This window comes from Zophobas morio, unplaced genomic scaffold (genome assembly GCF_036711695.1).
Source record: "Zophobas morio isolate AGI-343-1 ecotype UQ-CSIRO unplaced genomic scaffold, CSIRO_AGI_Zmor_V1 ptg000030l, whole genome shotgun sequence".
Taxonomy (NCBI): Eukaryota; Metazoa; Arthropoda; class Insecta; order Coleoptera; family Tenebrionidae; genus Zophobas; species Zophobas morio.
The window spans coordinates 11,625,508-11,642,306 of NW_026972135.1; the positions used below are offsets into that span (position 1 = coordinate 11,625,508).

Genomic DNA, 16,799 nt, shown 5'->3' on the forward strand with positions numbered 1-16,799 from the left:
AATTGGTCTACCCTGATAAGAAAAGTAAATGGCCTGAACACAAATGTTGAGAACAAAAAATATTACATGTTCGCATTTTTCATAACAAGTTTTATTTTTTGTATGGTTACTACTACCTGGATTTGTATGGTAGCAATTTTGCACGGCACAATATTTTTGAAAACATTTTTTGTCGAAATTTTCCAATTCTATACCGACTACGTGTACTTACTTATACCTTATGTATTTATAAATATGATACTTGAGAGATACAGAACTCAATCGTTTCTACTCTACAGAAAACACCATATCTTTTTCGGGTCGCTAAAAAAAATTAAAAGAAATCTCTTCACTTTACAAGAAACTGTAGATATTTTTAATAACATGTTTGGATATATAATTTTCTCAAATATTGTTGCTACTGTCAACTCTTGGGTAGGATATGTAGATTATTTGAAAACAGGTTATTTTGATAAGTCCTTGTTGGATGTTACGAGTATCATTGTTCTGCTTACATTTTTTATTGTCTCTTTTGCTTGGGTACGATATTCCATTTAATTAATTTAAAGTTTAATAAATTTTTGTTGTAGGTCATTTTGTTATGGACTATTTGGTTATGTGATTCCATAATTTATGAATATGATCAAATTTTGTTGGTTCTGTGCAAGAAACAAAATTTCATACAACGGTCAGATACAAATATTAAACGGTTGAACTATATAGACATTTTAAAATATCGGCCCAAATTTAGTGCTGCTGGATTTTTCGTTATAAACAGAACAACAATTTTTAAAATGGTGAATACAGTTATTACATTTTTGTTGGTTATCCTTCAAATGAACACAGATTAAAATGTTAATTTTTATGTGACATTATAAGTCGTCTAGGACGTGTCAACGTAGTCATCGGCATGTGTCCAGTAGACGAATATACTTTATACTATAGATTAGTTCTTACTCTAATATGGAAATAATTTGTATACAACTTTATTATATTGTTACGTTTTACAGGCGAATAAAGTCGGTGTATGTAAAAATTCAACAATTTATTCCTTAATAACTCTAATTTACACGACGAACTATTGCAACGATTATGTACAGAAATTATTCCGGCGAATTTCACTCCACACTCTTGACTCAACTAGCTGAAATAATCCGTTCCCCAAGGGTGGACTCTATTTAAACAGTACGCGGTCCTTCTCGAAGCCCTACGTCACCGCTTCTCGACTTCTCCCGAACGCGCATTCTTCACGACTTCCGTTTCTACGCGTTTCTGTGGCGATCCGCGCCGCTCTGTCGCTGTAATTGTCGTTGATGTTCGGAGTATAGACCCGAAAGGTCTCGACGGCCATAGGCGTCACACCGGGACGGCGTATGGGTTTATTTCGTAACATTGCCCTCTCCTTAGTTCTGATCGTCCCTATCAGAAACGTCGACGGTGTCCCTGTTGTACTCCATGAGACGGTCTAAATGGATGATCTTCATTTTCGTCTTCGGCCCTCGTCGAATTCTGTAAACGACATCGTTGATTCTCGTCACTACAGTATATGGACCTTCCTAATCTGGTGACAACTTCGGGCAACGACCTTTTCTGCTGCGGGGATTATAATTCCATACAAGTTCGCCCGCTTGGAATCCTACTATGTTACCCTTAAGATCGTAGCGTGTTGTCACTATGTCACTCGCCACCCAGATCTTGTGGTGCACCGTTTCGTGAACACTCAACAGCTTCTCCTTCAAGTCATTGACGTAATCTATGACCTCCTTTGGTTCGTTACTCGGAGAGCTGAACAAGATGTCACAAGGCAGATGAAGTCCTCTTCCAAAAACTATTCGCGCCGGTGTCTGACCCGTCGTATCATGGACAGGTGAACAATAAGCCAAAAGGAACAGTGGAAGGTGTCGATCCGAATCTTTCTGATGTTCGGCCACCACTTTCGAAAGATGACATGATTGTTTCGGAAGAAGTCGTTAGGTTTTTAGGTCTCACGAGTCCTCGACGTATAATTGATACCTCAGCGCAAGAATAGTTGGACTACTGCCTCGGAGGAAACTTCCTATCTTCACTTCCTTGGAGGCCTTATTCACACCAGCCAGCACATCCCCTAAAATACTGGCTGTTTTTAGTTTTCCTGCACATTTTGTTGAGAAGATCTCTGTTGTGTGCTTCTTCTCGGAGCTGGTGATCGAGCACGATAATCGCGTTTGAGATGTCCCTAGCGCCCACACCTGTAGCATTCTAGGCTTTTTCTACGAGGCATACCATTCGTCAATGCTTGAGATATACCATTTGTTGTGACAGTTTTTCTAATATCTTCTTTGTTCCTTCGTTTTCTTACATCTCTAGTTCTGCCACTCTGACTTTGTGGCATGTTCTTGAAGAATTGTACGCCGCCTCCACTTCCAGCCCACGAATTAGGGTATCAGATGATGTCTGATACGTTGATACTTGTAGGATCTTCTTAACTTCGCCGTCGCGAATGCCATTTACAAACGTTTCTGTCGCAAGACTCTCTTGGAAGGATGGTGGTGCGTCAGGGTATGCAAGACGTACCAATCTCTTGATATCTGCTTCAAATTCTTGTAGAAATTCCCCCGTTTTCTGTATTCTTGTTTTGAGTTGGGCGGCTGTTATACAGGGTGCCGCATCCAAGTCTGGATATAGGGAATTAACATGGGAATTGGTTTTTATTTTATAATGTCTCCCCAGATCACTTTAAAGCTATTATTGAGTGATGCCTTTGTGGAGGTCGAAGAGGGCTATCGACCAGTATTTTTTTCAAATCGTTGCATCGGGCTCATTCACTGTAAAAAGGTTTTAAAAATCGTATTTTGAAATTCGCGCCCGATCCGATTTGTCGCGAAATGTCCCTCGCACTGTCGAAGTTCGGCGATCGCGTCTTTGGAATAGGGAATAACCATGCAAAATCCAAATGTCAAAGTGAAGTTAGAAATTATTCTCAGAAATCAACGAACAACTCAAACTGGATTATTTTATACAGTGTGATGATTATTGTAGGACAAATTAAACGGAATACTTAAATGCACAAATTGATCCATTCATTCGTCATAGTGCGCGACCCCGTTAAACGAGCCATCTCGGAACTACACGCAGACCGTATCCAAAAATCCCGAGATGAAGACTTAGAGCAGCTGGTCTTCCTCAAAACCCCATCGGCAGCATTTTGACATGTACTGGGAGCCCTCAAGCTAGGAATGTACTCGCGCTGTCTCACTCAGTTAATCACTGAAGGACTCAAATTGAATTATTTTATTCAATATGACGATTATTGTAAGTCAATTTAAACGGAATAAATTCACAAACTGCACAAAATATTTTATTAGGTTATGTTGCTGGTGCTGGTCGAGTCTTTATTACTAAAATCTCATTAAAATGCCATGTTCTACTGCGATTAGATGAAAATGCGAGGGCCCGCTTTTCTTATTGTGTGATGATAAGATTGACCATCAAAACAGCTGGCGCTTTTGAAGAGAACCTTTTAATGAACCATTTAGATAACTACAAATAACAAAACTTAACAATTGTTGATGAATGAAGTAATGAAATATTGTACGAATCTGGAGAAGTATTGCACTATTTTCAAGAATTGCTCAAAAAGACTGCTCTCAGCAGCTGTACAGTAAGTAAGCCGATCTTCAAAACTCCTAAGTGTGTCGATCAGCATTTGAGTTGCAATCTGAAGACAATATTCCTGGACTGCTTGTTTCAGCGCTTCTCTGTTTGTATAGCTGGTATTGTTTGAATACAGATGGTTGTGAAGAAATCTCCAAAGAAAAAATTTAGATCTGGCGAATGCACAGGCCAATGGGGCAGTGCAAATTTTTCATTCCAACATTGCGGGAAAATACTGGTTCAAATAGACAGCATTTATGAGAGCTCTATGGCTGGAGATTTGGTCCTGGATGTAAAAGACCTGCTGCAGATGCCGCACCCTTGGAGTCCCAGGAAGTATTTGCTGAGCTAGCATATTGTCCTACTTCTGAGCATTCATTCCGGATTCGATGAAAAAAGGTGCAATGACATGATGTCCTAGAAGCCCCAGTCATACACTCACAGTTGTACGCCATTGATAACAATAGTCATGGACCACGTGAGGGTTGTGTAATGCTTAAATTTGATCGTTCTGACGATTATAACTTCCCTTAAGACCAAATGAACATTCGTCAGTAAAACAAATGTGCCTCAAAAACTCTCCATCAGCCTAGATTTTCTCAAGCGTTTTTTCGTGAAACTCCATACGTGAGAAGTAGTCCTTAGGCTTCAATTTTTTGTCATGATGCTTTTTGAAACTCTTCTATCCCATCTCTTTAAGATCCCTAGAAAACGTTGTGCCCACCTGATTTTATTTACTTTTTATCACCTTTGAAAATAAATGTAACTTTGTTTTGTGAAATATTATTTTTATTTTTGTTGTTGTTAACAAAATAAACAAATAAAACAGTAATACAAAAGTTTCTGAATCCCAAAACACATTCATAATAGAGAAAAATACTTTAAAATGTTGATGAATCAATGTTCTACATTTCTCTCTCAAAAATTTCTTGTAACGAACATGCTTCCAGGTGGCAAAATTCCATCCCTGCTTAACGAATGTAAAATCAATTGACTTCTAATCTTTAGTGATTCGAAAAAAAAGTGAAATTTACCCAAATTACCTACTAAATAAATTAACCGTTGAAGAACAAGCAGACCCTCGCTTTTTCATCTAATCGCAGTAGAACAGCATAACCTAATAAATTATTTTGTGCTGGTTGTGCATTTATTCCGTTTAAATTGACTTACAATAATCATCACACTGGATAAAATAATTCAGCTTGAGTTGTTCGTTGATTTCTGAGAATAATTTCCAACTTCACTTTGACATTTGGATTTTGCATGGTCATTCCCTATTCCAAAGACGTGATCGCCGAACTTCGACAGTGCGACGGAACATTTCGCGACAAATCGGATCGGGCGCGAATTTCAAAATACGATTATTAAAACCTTTTTACAGCGAATGAGCGCGATGCAACGATTTGAAAAAAATACTGGTCGATAGCCCTCTTCGACCTCCACAAAGGCATCACTCAATAATAGCTTTAAAGTGATCTGGGGAGACATTATAAAATAAAAACCAATTCCCATGTTAATTCCCTATATCCAGACTTGGATGCGGCACCCTGTAGAAGTAGGCTTAGAGAATGTTGTTAGATACGTAAGAGATTAGAATAAACAAATAATTGTAGAAGCTGGTTTTATTAATATTCTAAAACCAATATAAAACATGGCGTAGTCGGTGCAGTAGTTTGATGAACGAATAATTATAGTTGAAGAAAATGGATATCAAACCGCCGAGAAAGTTTAGTTTTGAAGGAAATGTGCAGGAAAATTTCACAAAATTTATACGTCAATTTGAAGTTTATATGCTGGCAAGTGGTGGAAGCCTAAAAGAGGTTCCAGTAAAAATTGCCATACTGCTTAATGTGTTGGGAGAAGAGGGTATTGAAATATATAGTAACTTTGAGTTGACAGACGCACAGAAGAAAGTATATAAAACGGTCGTGGAAGAGTTTATGAAGTATGTTAATCCTAGGAAAAGCATAGTTTATGAAAGATTCTTGTTTTACAATCGAAAACAAGAGTGTGGTGAATCTTTCGATCATTTTGTGAATGATTTGAGGACTGCAGTTAAGAGATGTGAATTCAAAGACTCCGAAGAAATGCTACGAGATAGGATAATCTTTGGAATATCTGACAAAGAAGTACAGCAGAAGTTAATTGTTAAAGGAAGTGTCACCCTAGCAGATGTTGTCACCATGTGTAGAACAAATGAAGCAGCCAAGGGCTATATACAGACGGTGCAGACAGAAGGAGCGAAAGCAGTGGAAGTACTCCAGAAGAAGAATGCAAGTTCAGAAACTTATAAGAAGAAACAGCAAGACGATAGTCAGAAGAAACAAGAAACAGTAACGAGATTTTTGTGTACCAGGTGTAAAACAAAGCATTGTGTTCGTAATTGTCTTGCCTTTGGAAAGAAGTGTCACCGGTGTGGTAAAATGAATCACTTTAAAATTTGTTGTAGAGTTAAGGAAGTTAGAGAAGTTAAGAATGACGAATTCACTGCTAGTGGTTCAGAAGCAACGCTTATGGTGGAAGGCATTAAGAAATATTGTTCGGGTGTTAACACTGTTGGTAAAGCGTGGTATGAAGATGTAAAATTGTACGGTTCTGTTGTGAAAATGAAATTAGATACTGGGGCGGAGGTTAAAACAATTCCAGAAAAGTTAGTGAGGCAACTCAAGTGTATGAATAAGATAGTCAGGGACACAAAAATGTTGTTAGAGTCATGGGGAGGATATAAAATTAAGCCTTTAGGATTTACTGACTTGGACTGTACTGTTAAAGGTAAACGACACTGGATTAGTTTCTATGTGTGTAATAATAATAATCAACCTTTGTTGGGATTAAATGCGTGCATTCAGTTAGGTCTCGTCAAGAGAGTTAATAATTTAAAAACATTAACTGATGAAAATTTTCTTGATGAAAATAAAGATTTGTTTGTGGGAACAGGTAAATTTGGAGGTGTACATAAAATATTGTTAAGAAAAAATGCGATCCCTGTTAACAGACCACCTAGAAGAGTCCCAATTTCAATTAAAAATAAATTAAAATTGACTTTAAATGATTTAGAGCAAAAAGGTATAATAAGTAAAGTTAATAGACCAGTTGAATGGGCTAGCAATTTGGTTATTGTTGAAAAACCGAATGGTAGTTTAAGAATTTGTCTAGATCCAGCTGATATAAATAAAAATATCGAAAGGGGGTATTGCCTTATGCCAACAATGGAGGAAATAACTGCAAAATTGAAAAATAAATTTTGCTATACTGTACTAGATCTTAAAGATGGTTTTTATCACGTGCAACTTGATGATAAATCACAGCACATTTGTACATTCAGTAGTCCGTTTGGGTATTATCAATTCAACAGGTTACCCTTTGGTCTGAAAACAGCACCAGAGTTGTTTCAAAAATTAAATACAAACAATTTTGGAGACATTGAGGGAGTTACTGTATATATTGATGACTTATTAATTGCAGGGGAGACTGAAGAAGAACATGATGCAATACTCAATAAAGTTATTGATAGAGCCAGAAAGTTAAATATTAAATTTAATCGAAGTAAAGTACAATATAGAAAAAGTCAAGTTAAATATTTAGGTCATTTATTTTCAAAAGATGGCATGCAACCAGATCCAGATAGGATTAAATCAATAATTCAATTAAAAGAACCCAAAAATAAAAAAGATTTACAAAAGGTATTAGGCATGTTTAATTATTTTCTAAACTTTTTGCCTAATTTGTCAGAAATTACAGATCCATTGCGAAATTTATTAAAAAATAATGTAATTTTTTCATGGACTGAACTACATCAAAATATTTATGATCAAATCAAAAATATGCTTACTGTAGCACCTGTGCTGACAAATTTTGATGATAAAAAAGAAATAACGATACATACACATGCTTCTAAGAGTAGTTTAGGTTGTTGCTTGTTGCAAGAAGGAAGACCAGTCTCGTTTGCATCGCGTAGTATGACAACAGCAGAGCAAAATTATGCTCAAATTGAAAAAGAGTTTTTGGCTATGGCGTTTGCAGTAAAAAAATTTCATAATTATATATATGGCAAGCAAGTAACAATCTGTACTGATCATAAGCCACTGGTTTCAATAATGAATAAAAAAATTGCTGACATCATTTCTCCTAGGTTGCAAAGAATTAAATTAAAATTGGTACGGTATGATATAAAATGTGAGTATATGCCAGGAAAATTTTTACATGTTGCTGATTTGTTGTCCAGAAATTATTTAAATGATCCAGTGGAAGATGATGAATCGATGCTTGAAGTAGTACATAACATACATGCAATTGTAAACATTTCAGAGAATAAAAAAGTAACATTTCAGAGAATAAAAAAGTAACATTTCAAAAGGAAACTCAAGCAGATCCTGTTCTAAATAAAGTAAAAGAATATTGTTTAACTGAATGGCCCAATAAAATACATGATATTGATGACAATTCCAAAATTTTAAAATTTTATCATAGTGTTAGAAACGACTTGACTATTGTTGACGGAATAATTTTGTTTAAAAATAGGTTGTTAGTACCACCAAGTTTACGTAGAAGTATGTTGAATTTACTTCATGAAAGTCATTTCGGTGTTAATAAAACTTTAAGTCGAGCAAAAGAAGCATTATACTGGCCAAATTATGATAAAGAGATTATCACATTTATTAAAAGTTGTAAAATTTGTGAATCAAATCGTTCATCAAATGCAAAAGAACCATTGATAAGTCATCCTTTACCGGGTAGACCATTTTCTAAAATAGGTTCAGACATATGTGAATATGCAAAGAATAATTATTTAATAATTTTTGACTATTACTCTAAATGGCTTGATGTAGTTCCAATTAGAGAGAAAACCTCAGTTGAATTGATAAAGCAGTTTAAAAAATGTTTTGCTGACTTTGGAATACCGGATTTACTGATAGTTGATAATATGCCATATTCTTCTTATAGTTTCAAAAAATTTTCGGATGAGTATCGGTTTAAAATAACAACAAGTAGTCCACATTATCCTAGAAGTAATGGCTTTGCAGAAAGTGGGGTAAAATTAGCCAAGTCACTTTTAAAAAAGAGCTGTGAGTTAACAACAGGTTTAATGTCTTACAGATCGACAAAAATTGTTGGTGTAGGTCTATCTCCTGCAGAATTAGTTTTTAATCGAAACATCAACACCAAACTGCCAGTTCCTCAACGTACTTTAGAATTTAATACAGTTGATCCAAACAATGTAATCAAGAAATTACACACCAAACAACAACAGACAAAATACTACTATGACAGGACTACAAAAGCTAAACCTAATTTTGTGAACAATTAAAATGTTACCTTACAAAAGGGAGGTAAATGGGAGTCGGCAAAAATTGTAAAGAAATGTAATGAACCTAGGTCATATATTGTAAAAGATAGGAAAGGCCAATTGTTGAGAAGAAATAGTATACATTTAAGGGATTCTCTTAACGAATACGTTCCTATTATTAACTGTGACGACAATGATGATGACAAATTTATAGATGTACCAAAGCAAAGTGTTAGTCAGAGACAACGAAGAACACCCTCGCGATTTAAAGACTATATTTTGTACTAATTGTTAAGTATTAGAATTAAGAAGGGGGGTGTTATAGAAGTAGGCTTAGAGAATGTTGTTAGATACGTAAGAGATTAGAATAAACAAATAACTGGTTTTATTAATATTCTAAAACCAATATAAAACAGCGGCAAAAATTTGTTTAGATGTTCATCCCCAAATCGAAGTTCCAGAGCAGCAGTTAGGGCACTGTATCTGTTTCTATCTTCTTCAGACAGAGTTTGGAGTATCTCCAGCGCTGCACCTCACAACGCTGTTACCAAGACTGTAACTTTCTGTTCTTCTTCCCAAGGGTTTTTTGTACGATGACCAAGTTGTCACATAACAGGAACCAGTGGTTGCTGTATTTTTTATTGTCTTTTCAAATGTCTTCATTCGATTTTCTATAGTTTTTATTCGATCTTCCATGTTGTTTTCCATTGCAATTATATTTCGTCCAACAATATTTTCCATATGTTCCAATTTGTTTTTAGGTCCTTCACATCTTGTCTGAATTCTTCTATTGCATTCTTGTTTGCTTCCACTTCCTTCTGGAATTTTTCACTTAGGCTGGTGAATATGTCATCTTTTTGCTTGTCTATTTTTGTGTCCATCATTTCCATTTTTCCATTCACTTCTTCTATTGTCGCCTTCATTTTCTCATCTCCTGCATCCCTTTTTTGGTTAATTTTTTCCATTCTTGCGCCCATTTCTTCTTTCATTTCTGCCCCCATTTTTTCCAGTCTTGCACCCATTTTCGCGACTTGAGCTCTAGTCTCGATAGGCATAAATTAGTCAGAGTTGTTGTCCGGTCTGCTCGGATGTCGTCATAATAAAACCGGTTATTAATTGATATTAAACTTCATTATCCTCTTATTCAACTCCCACAATTTGCTCCAAAATTGTACAAGGGTACTTTAGTTAAGAGTCTGTAATTGCGTTAACGTATTATTATACACACAGTTTTAAATGGTAATCAATTTTTTCCTTCAGGTTGTTTGTTCCGTTTCATAACAAATAATTTGGAAGGTACAGAATAAAAAAGCATTCGTTGATTAATAAGAAGTAATATGGGGGTTGTTAGAATATTTAAGGACTAGAGCAATTGCTCATAACAATTTGTGTATTTATAATCACGAAATGCAAGTTTTGAAAACTGTTTTTTATATTGGAGCGGTGTTTAAAATAACACCAACTGCAACAAATTTGACGTTTGACAATCCCCACAAAAAACAGCAATATTTTGCATTTTTTTATTTACACCGTCGCTTATTTGTATGGACAGTATGAGAAACGCAAACTTTTCCAAAACTTTAACTTTGCAAAGAAAATTTTTCACGTAGTGGATGATGTTATTGTTTATGTTCATAATTTCTATATTTTCGTAATTCTGATGGTAAACAAGTACAACAGATGGTTGGTTTTATTAAAAATATTAAACAATGACAATACAACAATAGACGGAAGAAAACATTACGTTGATGCTTTTTTCGTTACATGTTTTGTTTTTTGTGCCTGCGTTACTCTATGGGGTTTAAGCTTAGGATTTTTGGACAGTACGATTTTTAAAAGAACATGTTTAATAGACATTTTTCAAATATATACGTTCTTGTTTATGTTTTTGTAAACATGATACACGAAAAATACATAAATCACATGAACTTACTGCGTAAAAATTCTATTCGATCACTGGAAAAGCTTGCAGAAAATATGCTCTCTCTTCAGCAAATCGTTGATGCATTTAATGATATGTTTGGATGGGTGATTCTGTTGGACATTTTCGTAATTATAAACTCCACTCTTATGTTCATAGAGTTTTTGTTAACAAAGTTTCACTACACATCTCTATGGGACATCTTCTTTATCGTATGTCTTTTCTCCGTCACATTTTTTATTTGGGTAACATTGGTGCTGTGTTAAATGACAAGACACTTATTTCTTATTTTTTTAGGTAGGTTTGATACCTAATATATGGATATGTGATTCCGTTATTTACACATATGATCAAATTGTGTTTTTATTATATAAAAACAGAAATTTGTTAAACCAAAAAGTGTCAGTGGGTTCTTTTTCAAAATGTCGACCTTATTTTAGTGCCGCTGGATTTTTTCCTCTAAACAGATCAACAATTTTTAGGATAATGAATACAGTTGTAACTTTTTTGCTTGTTATTTTGCAGATGATAACAATAAAATGAGGAAAAAAAACTCAATATGGAAAATTTTCCAAGTCCGGCTTTTTTCAAAATTCAGCAGACATTCGGGCAGCGATTCAAGTTGGAAGAATATCGCGAATCACAGCAGCAGCACGACCGGTAGCACCGCAGATTTGACTGAATTTTGGCCCCCTCTAATACTTTAAATACACAACAATAGTTGTAAAGCATAATAATAAAAAATTTATACAATAATTGTATTTTTTTTTAAATAATAAATTTGTATTTAGAGGACAACCAAAATTTGGACTAAAATGATGTCTTTTTGATATAAAGTTTATTTTTGTATATAGTTAATTTCAAAATTGTACATACTTTAGTTAAGAATTTACAATTACTTGCACAGTTTTAATTTATGTTTTGTTCCATGTTGTTTGTACTGTTTGAAAACAAAAAATTTCTAACGTAAAGAACTAAAAAGCATTCTTAGAGTAATCGATATCAGGGTTGCTAGAATATTTAATCCGAAGCACAACAACTACACCTCAGAACAACTTATGCATTTACAAGCGACATGCAAGTTTTAAAAATTGTATTTTACATTGGATCGGTGTTTAAAATAACACCGCCAACACCAACAAATTTAACCGTTAACAATCCCCACAAAAACAAGCAATATTTTATATTGTTTATTTACACGGTCGGTTTTTTGTATCAACAATATGAAAAAAGCAAACATTTCCAAAACCTTCACTATTTAAGAAACATTTTGGACTTGATTAATGGTGGTACTCATTATGTTCACAATTTCTATATTTTAGTTGTTCTGATGATACATAAGTACAACAGATGGTTGGTTTTACTAAAAAGATTAAATAATGAAAATACAAAAATAGAAGAAAAGAAACATTACACTTATGCTTTTTTCGTCACATGTTTTATCTTTTTTATGGGGGTTACGCTATGGGCTTCAAGCCTTGGATTTTTGGTCGGTATGGTTCTTCTAAAAACATTGCTACTAGATGTTTTTGAAGTATATACATTATATGTTTATATGTTTCTTATTTATGTTTTCGCAAACATGATACACGAAGAATACAGAAATCACTTGATCATGCTGCGTAAAAATCACACCAGTTCTGTCCGATCACTGAAAAAATTTGCAGCAAAGATGCTGTCTCTTCAGCAAAGTGTTGATGCATTTAACGACATATTTGGATGGGTCCTTCTGTTACACATTTTCGCAGTTGTATCCGCTACACTTGTATTTATAGAACTTCTGTTAACAGATTTTCATTTCACTCTGTGGGATATCTTCTTCACCTTATGTTTGTTCTTTCTTATATTTTTTATTTGGGTAACATTAGTCCTGTATTAAATGGCAAGACACTAATTTCTATTTTTTAGGTAGGTTTGTTGCCAATTATATCGACATGTGATTCCGTTATTTACACATATGATCAGATTCTGTTTACATTATATAAGAAGAAAAATTTATTGAACGAAAATATATCAGTTCGTGCTTTTTCAAAATATCGGCCTTATTTTAGTGCCGCTGGATTTTTTCAGATAAACAGATCAACAATTTTTAGCATAATGAATACAGTCATTAGTTTTGTGCTTGTTATTTTACAGATGATTACAATACAATGGGGCAAACAATTTTAATTTCAGTTATGTCGCAGGTGCACCTATTTGTTGCTTGTTTTTAATACCATTTGCATAGTACTATATTCGGAATACAATGTGTTTTACATATAAACCACGACAGTTTGCAATTAATATGTGCCACTTTATTGAAAGAACAAGTTTAACATCTTTTCAAAGCAATGCCAACTAAGTAAGTATTGACACGTGTTTATCAGACCTCTTTGAGACACTTACCACGTGGTTACCAAAAGAGTTCAGAGTCACATCTCAGCTTCATATGGACACTCAACAATTTTCTGTGCGAACTAACTTAAATTCTGCTTTATTAATGCCTCTGCAGACAATGAATAATGAATTAATAACTAAAGATAGTAGTTCTGAATTGAAAGCAGGTGCATCAACTGATTCCTACTCACGAGATTATAGCTTAAATAAAGCCGAGAAAATAGGAAAGCTGAAAGTTATTTTAAAAAATTAAGGCGTTGTAATTAAATAAAAAAATTCTCGAAAGCAAGAACTATCCACCAAAGCAAAGTTTGTTTCTGTAGAAAAATTCTGCTGGATATATCTGTCTAATTTGTTCCTCAGCACAATCACGGACATTTCGGATGTACTACAGGGAACTTAATACTGAAGCAATTGGGATGTTACAAGCACAGGACGTTTATACTTGAACTCAAATCCGACAGCACCAAACCTATTTATCACAAACCTAGAGCCCTACCCTTATCCTATAAATCAAAAGTGGAAGCAGAACTACAGCGGTTGGAAGAGTAAGGTGTAATTTCTCCCATTGAGCAAGGAGACTGGGGAACACCAATTGTTCCAGTATTAAAGGCAAATGGTAACATCGGAATTTGTGGCGATTACAAAGTGACGGTGAACAGGCATCTCAGGGAGGTGAAATACCCCTTATCTAGAATAGAGTAAATATTTATGCAGTTGAATGGGGGTAAATCGTTCACCAAGATTGACTTAAGCGACGCATACAAACAGTTAGTCGTGGACCAGGAATCAGCCAAATTACTGGCATGGAGCACGCACAAGGGTCTATACAAGGTAAATAGGCTGCCTTTTGGGATTGTACCAGCAAGCGCAATATTCCAGCGCACATTAGAGCAAACGTAAAGCGGACTCGTCGGGGTGACCAACTTTTTAGATGATATACTAGTCACTGGCAAAACCAGACAAGAACACAAAAACAACTTGAGGCAAGTTTTCTAAGGTTGAAAGAGGTAGGCTTTGTTTTGAAATTATCAAAGTGCGAATTTTTCAAAAATGAAATAAAATATTTAGGATATATAATCTCAAGAGAAGGATTAAAGACCAATAAGGACAAGATCAGAGCCATGCTTGAAGCACCCAGGCCAAGGAATGTGCGGCAGGTAAAAACTTTGTTGGTTTAGTAAACTACTATAGCAGGTTTGTACCAAAATTTGCAAGAATAATGAGGCCTCTTTACGAGCTGTTAAAAAGCGACAGGAAGTTTGCTTGGGATCATGGTTGCGAACAAGCGTTCAACCTCATTAAGCAGGAAATAGCGTCAGGTAGGGTACTAGAGCACTTCGAGCCTTCACGACCGATAATTCTATCAACGAATGACTCACAATATGGAATTGCAGCCACTTTATCTCACAAGATGATGAATGGAGACTTAAAACCAATAGCCTTCATTTCCACGACTTTAAGCAATGCAGAAGGTAATTATTCGGTTCTTGATAAAGAGGCTTTGGCGATTTACTGGGCGACATCAAAACTTAGGACATATCTAGTAGGGCATAGCTTTGAAATACACACGGATCACAAGCCACTGATCTACCTTTTTGGAGAGCAAAAGGGAATACCACAAATGGCATCAGCTAGATTCCAACGGTGGACACTCTATCTATCTGGATTCCAATATAAAATCAAGTTCGTCAAAGGCCAGGCGAACAGTGTAGCTGACATGTTGTCAAGACATCCATTGTGCTCAGAAACACCAGGCGAATCTGAAGAGGTTACGGAGACAACGTATCTTAACCTAGTAATTGCAGAGGGAACGCCACACGTCGTGATCCCACGCTTAGTAAGATCGTAAAGTTCGTAACTGAGGGGTGGCCAGACGATTTCCTAAAACCGTTCGTCCAGAGGAAAGACGAGATAACCTGCGAACAAGGATGTCTGATGTGGGGCTACACAGTAATTGTACCCAGGAAGCTGCAGCGTCACTTGTTAGAGGAACTACACAGCAGTCACCTGGGTATTGTCAAAATGAAATCTATAGCCAGAGCCTATTTTTGGTGGCCGAATTTGGACAAGGACATTGAGAACATAGCTCGTAGCTGCATTCCAAACAATAAAGTCGCAAAGGAACCTCAGAAAACGATCCCAATTCCGTGGAATAGACCAACGGTCCGTAGCAAAGAGTGCACATCGATTTCCTTGGACCGATTGATAACAGCCACTACCTCATTATGTTGGATGCTTATAGTAAATGGCCTGAAATTTTTAAAATGAACTCAATCACGTCCGCTGCAACAATTAGCAAAATCAGGGAAACATGTGCAAGATGGGGAATTCCAGAGACTTTGGTATCAGACAACGGTGCACAGCTTACATCAGAGGAGTTTTCAGTTTTCCTTAAAAGAAATGGAATAAGGCACGTTACCGGACGGCCGTACAAACCAGAGACAAATGGACCGGCAGAAAATGCAGTAAGAAGTTGTAAGAAAGGCTTCAAGGCAGCGAAATTCTACGCACTGTCAAACGAATGAAGCGCCAGCGAAATTGAGGCTGGGTAGACATTTGCACACGACGCTCAACTTAATGAGACCTGGCACAAATCGAGACACAGGAAGGCAATTTAACCATAAAGGTCGAGATTCTCCAACATTTGAGAAGGGAAGTATAGTATGGATTCGGGACTATCGGAAGCCTAACACCAAAACTTGGCAGGAAGCAAAGGTCATCGACATATTGGGACCACGAAACTACACGTGCGAGTTACCAGACGGACAAAAATGGAAGAGACACGTTGACCAAATTAGAAAAAGAATTGAAGTACCAAGCACTGAGGACAGCAAGTCAGAGACAGTACAGCCAGCGAATACAAACAAAGCAGTACCACAAAGGAAGATGCCTGGGGAACCAACAATGCCATCAGCCACACCGCCACTACTAGAACAAACACCATCTCTTGAACCGCAACTCAACCCTATTCCAGTTATCCCGGTACGCGATAGACCAAAGCGTTCTTGTAACATCCCAGCACGTTACAGAGATTAGGAATTAATTTTAGGCGGGATATGTAATGTATTAATCAAGGCGTAGATTAAGTATACAGTAGGTTAAGTAGGAAGTAGGTTAATAATAAGATGTTAAGGAATGCCACTGCGCATCAGCAAAACATCCTGATGTTTTTTGTAAGGACTCGTCCTCTTGGAGACAGACAGTCGAGTAGGTAAGACATGAATTGTGAGTGACCTAATAAATACAAATCAACACGTGCTCGTTTTTATTAATACATATCAATTAGGACAAGAGAACTTATTTTTCGCTTTTTTGGTATAGCCTGCAACTGTCTTAATATCTTTGAAAGCACCCAACACTCGTTTGACTCCATATGGATTTGTGTGACTTTACTGTATTTTCCGGAACTGATTTATCTATTAAATGGCGGGATATCCGCCATATTTAATAGATCCACCGCTAAGATATTTCCCGATTAGCCGATACGAGGGCAGAATATTGCACAGGTGTATAATAAATAGTTAACTGAGGCAGCGATAACCTACACGATTAAAGCCATCGGGCAGCGGAGTGACGACGGTGCCTAGAGTAAGTACTTGG

At 36.0% G+C, this 16,799-nt stretch overlaps 2 protein-coding genes across 2 annotated transcripts; both read left to right on the top strand.

Moving 5' to 3' along the window:
• Window positions 1-5,122: 5,122 nt before the first annotated feature.
• Window positions 5,123-11,527, top strand: LOC135138565 (uncharacterized). The gene is made up of 3 exons (XM_064068547.1): window positions 5,123-5,194; window positions 5,307-6,384; window positions 11,346-11,527. Exons 1-3 carry the CDS (start codon window positions 5,123-5,125, stop codon window positions 11,525-11,527), a joined length of 1,332 nt encoding a protein of 443 aa, XP_063924617.1.
• Window positions 11,528-12,402: 875 nt separating this feature from the next.
• Window positions 12,403-16,586, top strand: LOC135138566 (uncharacterized). The gene is made up of 12 exons (XM_064068548.1): window positions 12,403-12,649; window positions 13,187-13,363; window positions 13,688-13,744; window positions 13,801-13,871; window positions 13,952-14,030; window positions 14,131-14,182; window positions 14,331-14,518; window positions 14,594-14,936; window positions 15,005-15,311; window positions 15,371-15,674; window positions 15,733-16,181; window positions 16,521-16,586. The coding sequence occupies exons 1-12, from the start codon at window positions 12,403-12,405 to the stop codon at window positions 16,584-16,586; spliced, it is 2,340 nt and encodes a 779-aa protein (XP_063924618.1).
• The last annotated feature ends 213 nt before the right edge of the window (window positions 16,587-16,799 follow it).

Coding starts and splice junctions, on each gene's coding strand:
- LOC135138565 (XM_064068547.1), top strand. CDS start 5,123: ATGTTAATTCCCTATATCCAGACTTGGATGCGGCACCCTGTAGAAGTA. Junction 5,195..5,306: donor TAGAGAATGTTGTTAGATAC/GTAAGAGATTAG, acceptor GAATAATTATAG/TTGAAGAAAATGGATATCAA. Junction 6,385..11,345: donor CTTGGACTGTACTGTTAAAG/GTAAACGACACT, acceptor GTTATTTTGCAG/ATGATAACAATAAAATGAGG.
- LOC135138566 (XM_064068548.1), top strand. CDS start 12,403: ATGATACACGAAGAATACAGAAATCACTTGATCATGCTGCGTAAAAAT. Junction 13,745..13,800: donor GAACTACAGCGGTTGGAAGA/GTAAGGTGTAAT, acceptor CAATTGTTCCAG/TATTAAAGGCAAATGGTAAC. Junction 16,182..16,520: donor ACCCTATTCCAGTTATCCCG/GTACGCGATAGA, acceptor TTTTTGGTATAG/CCTGCAACTGTCTTAATATC.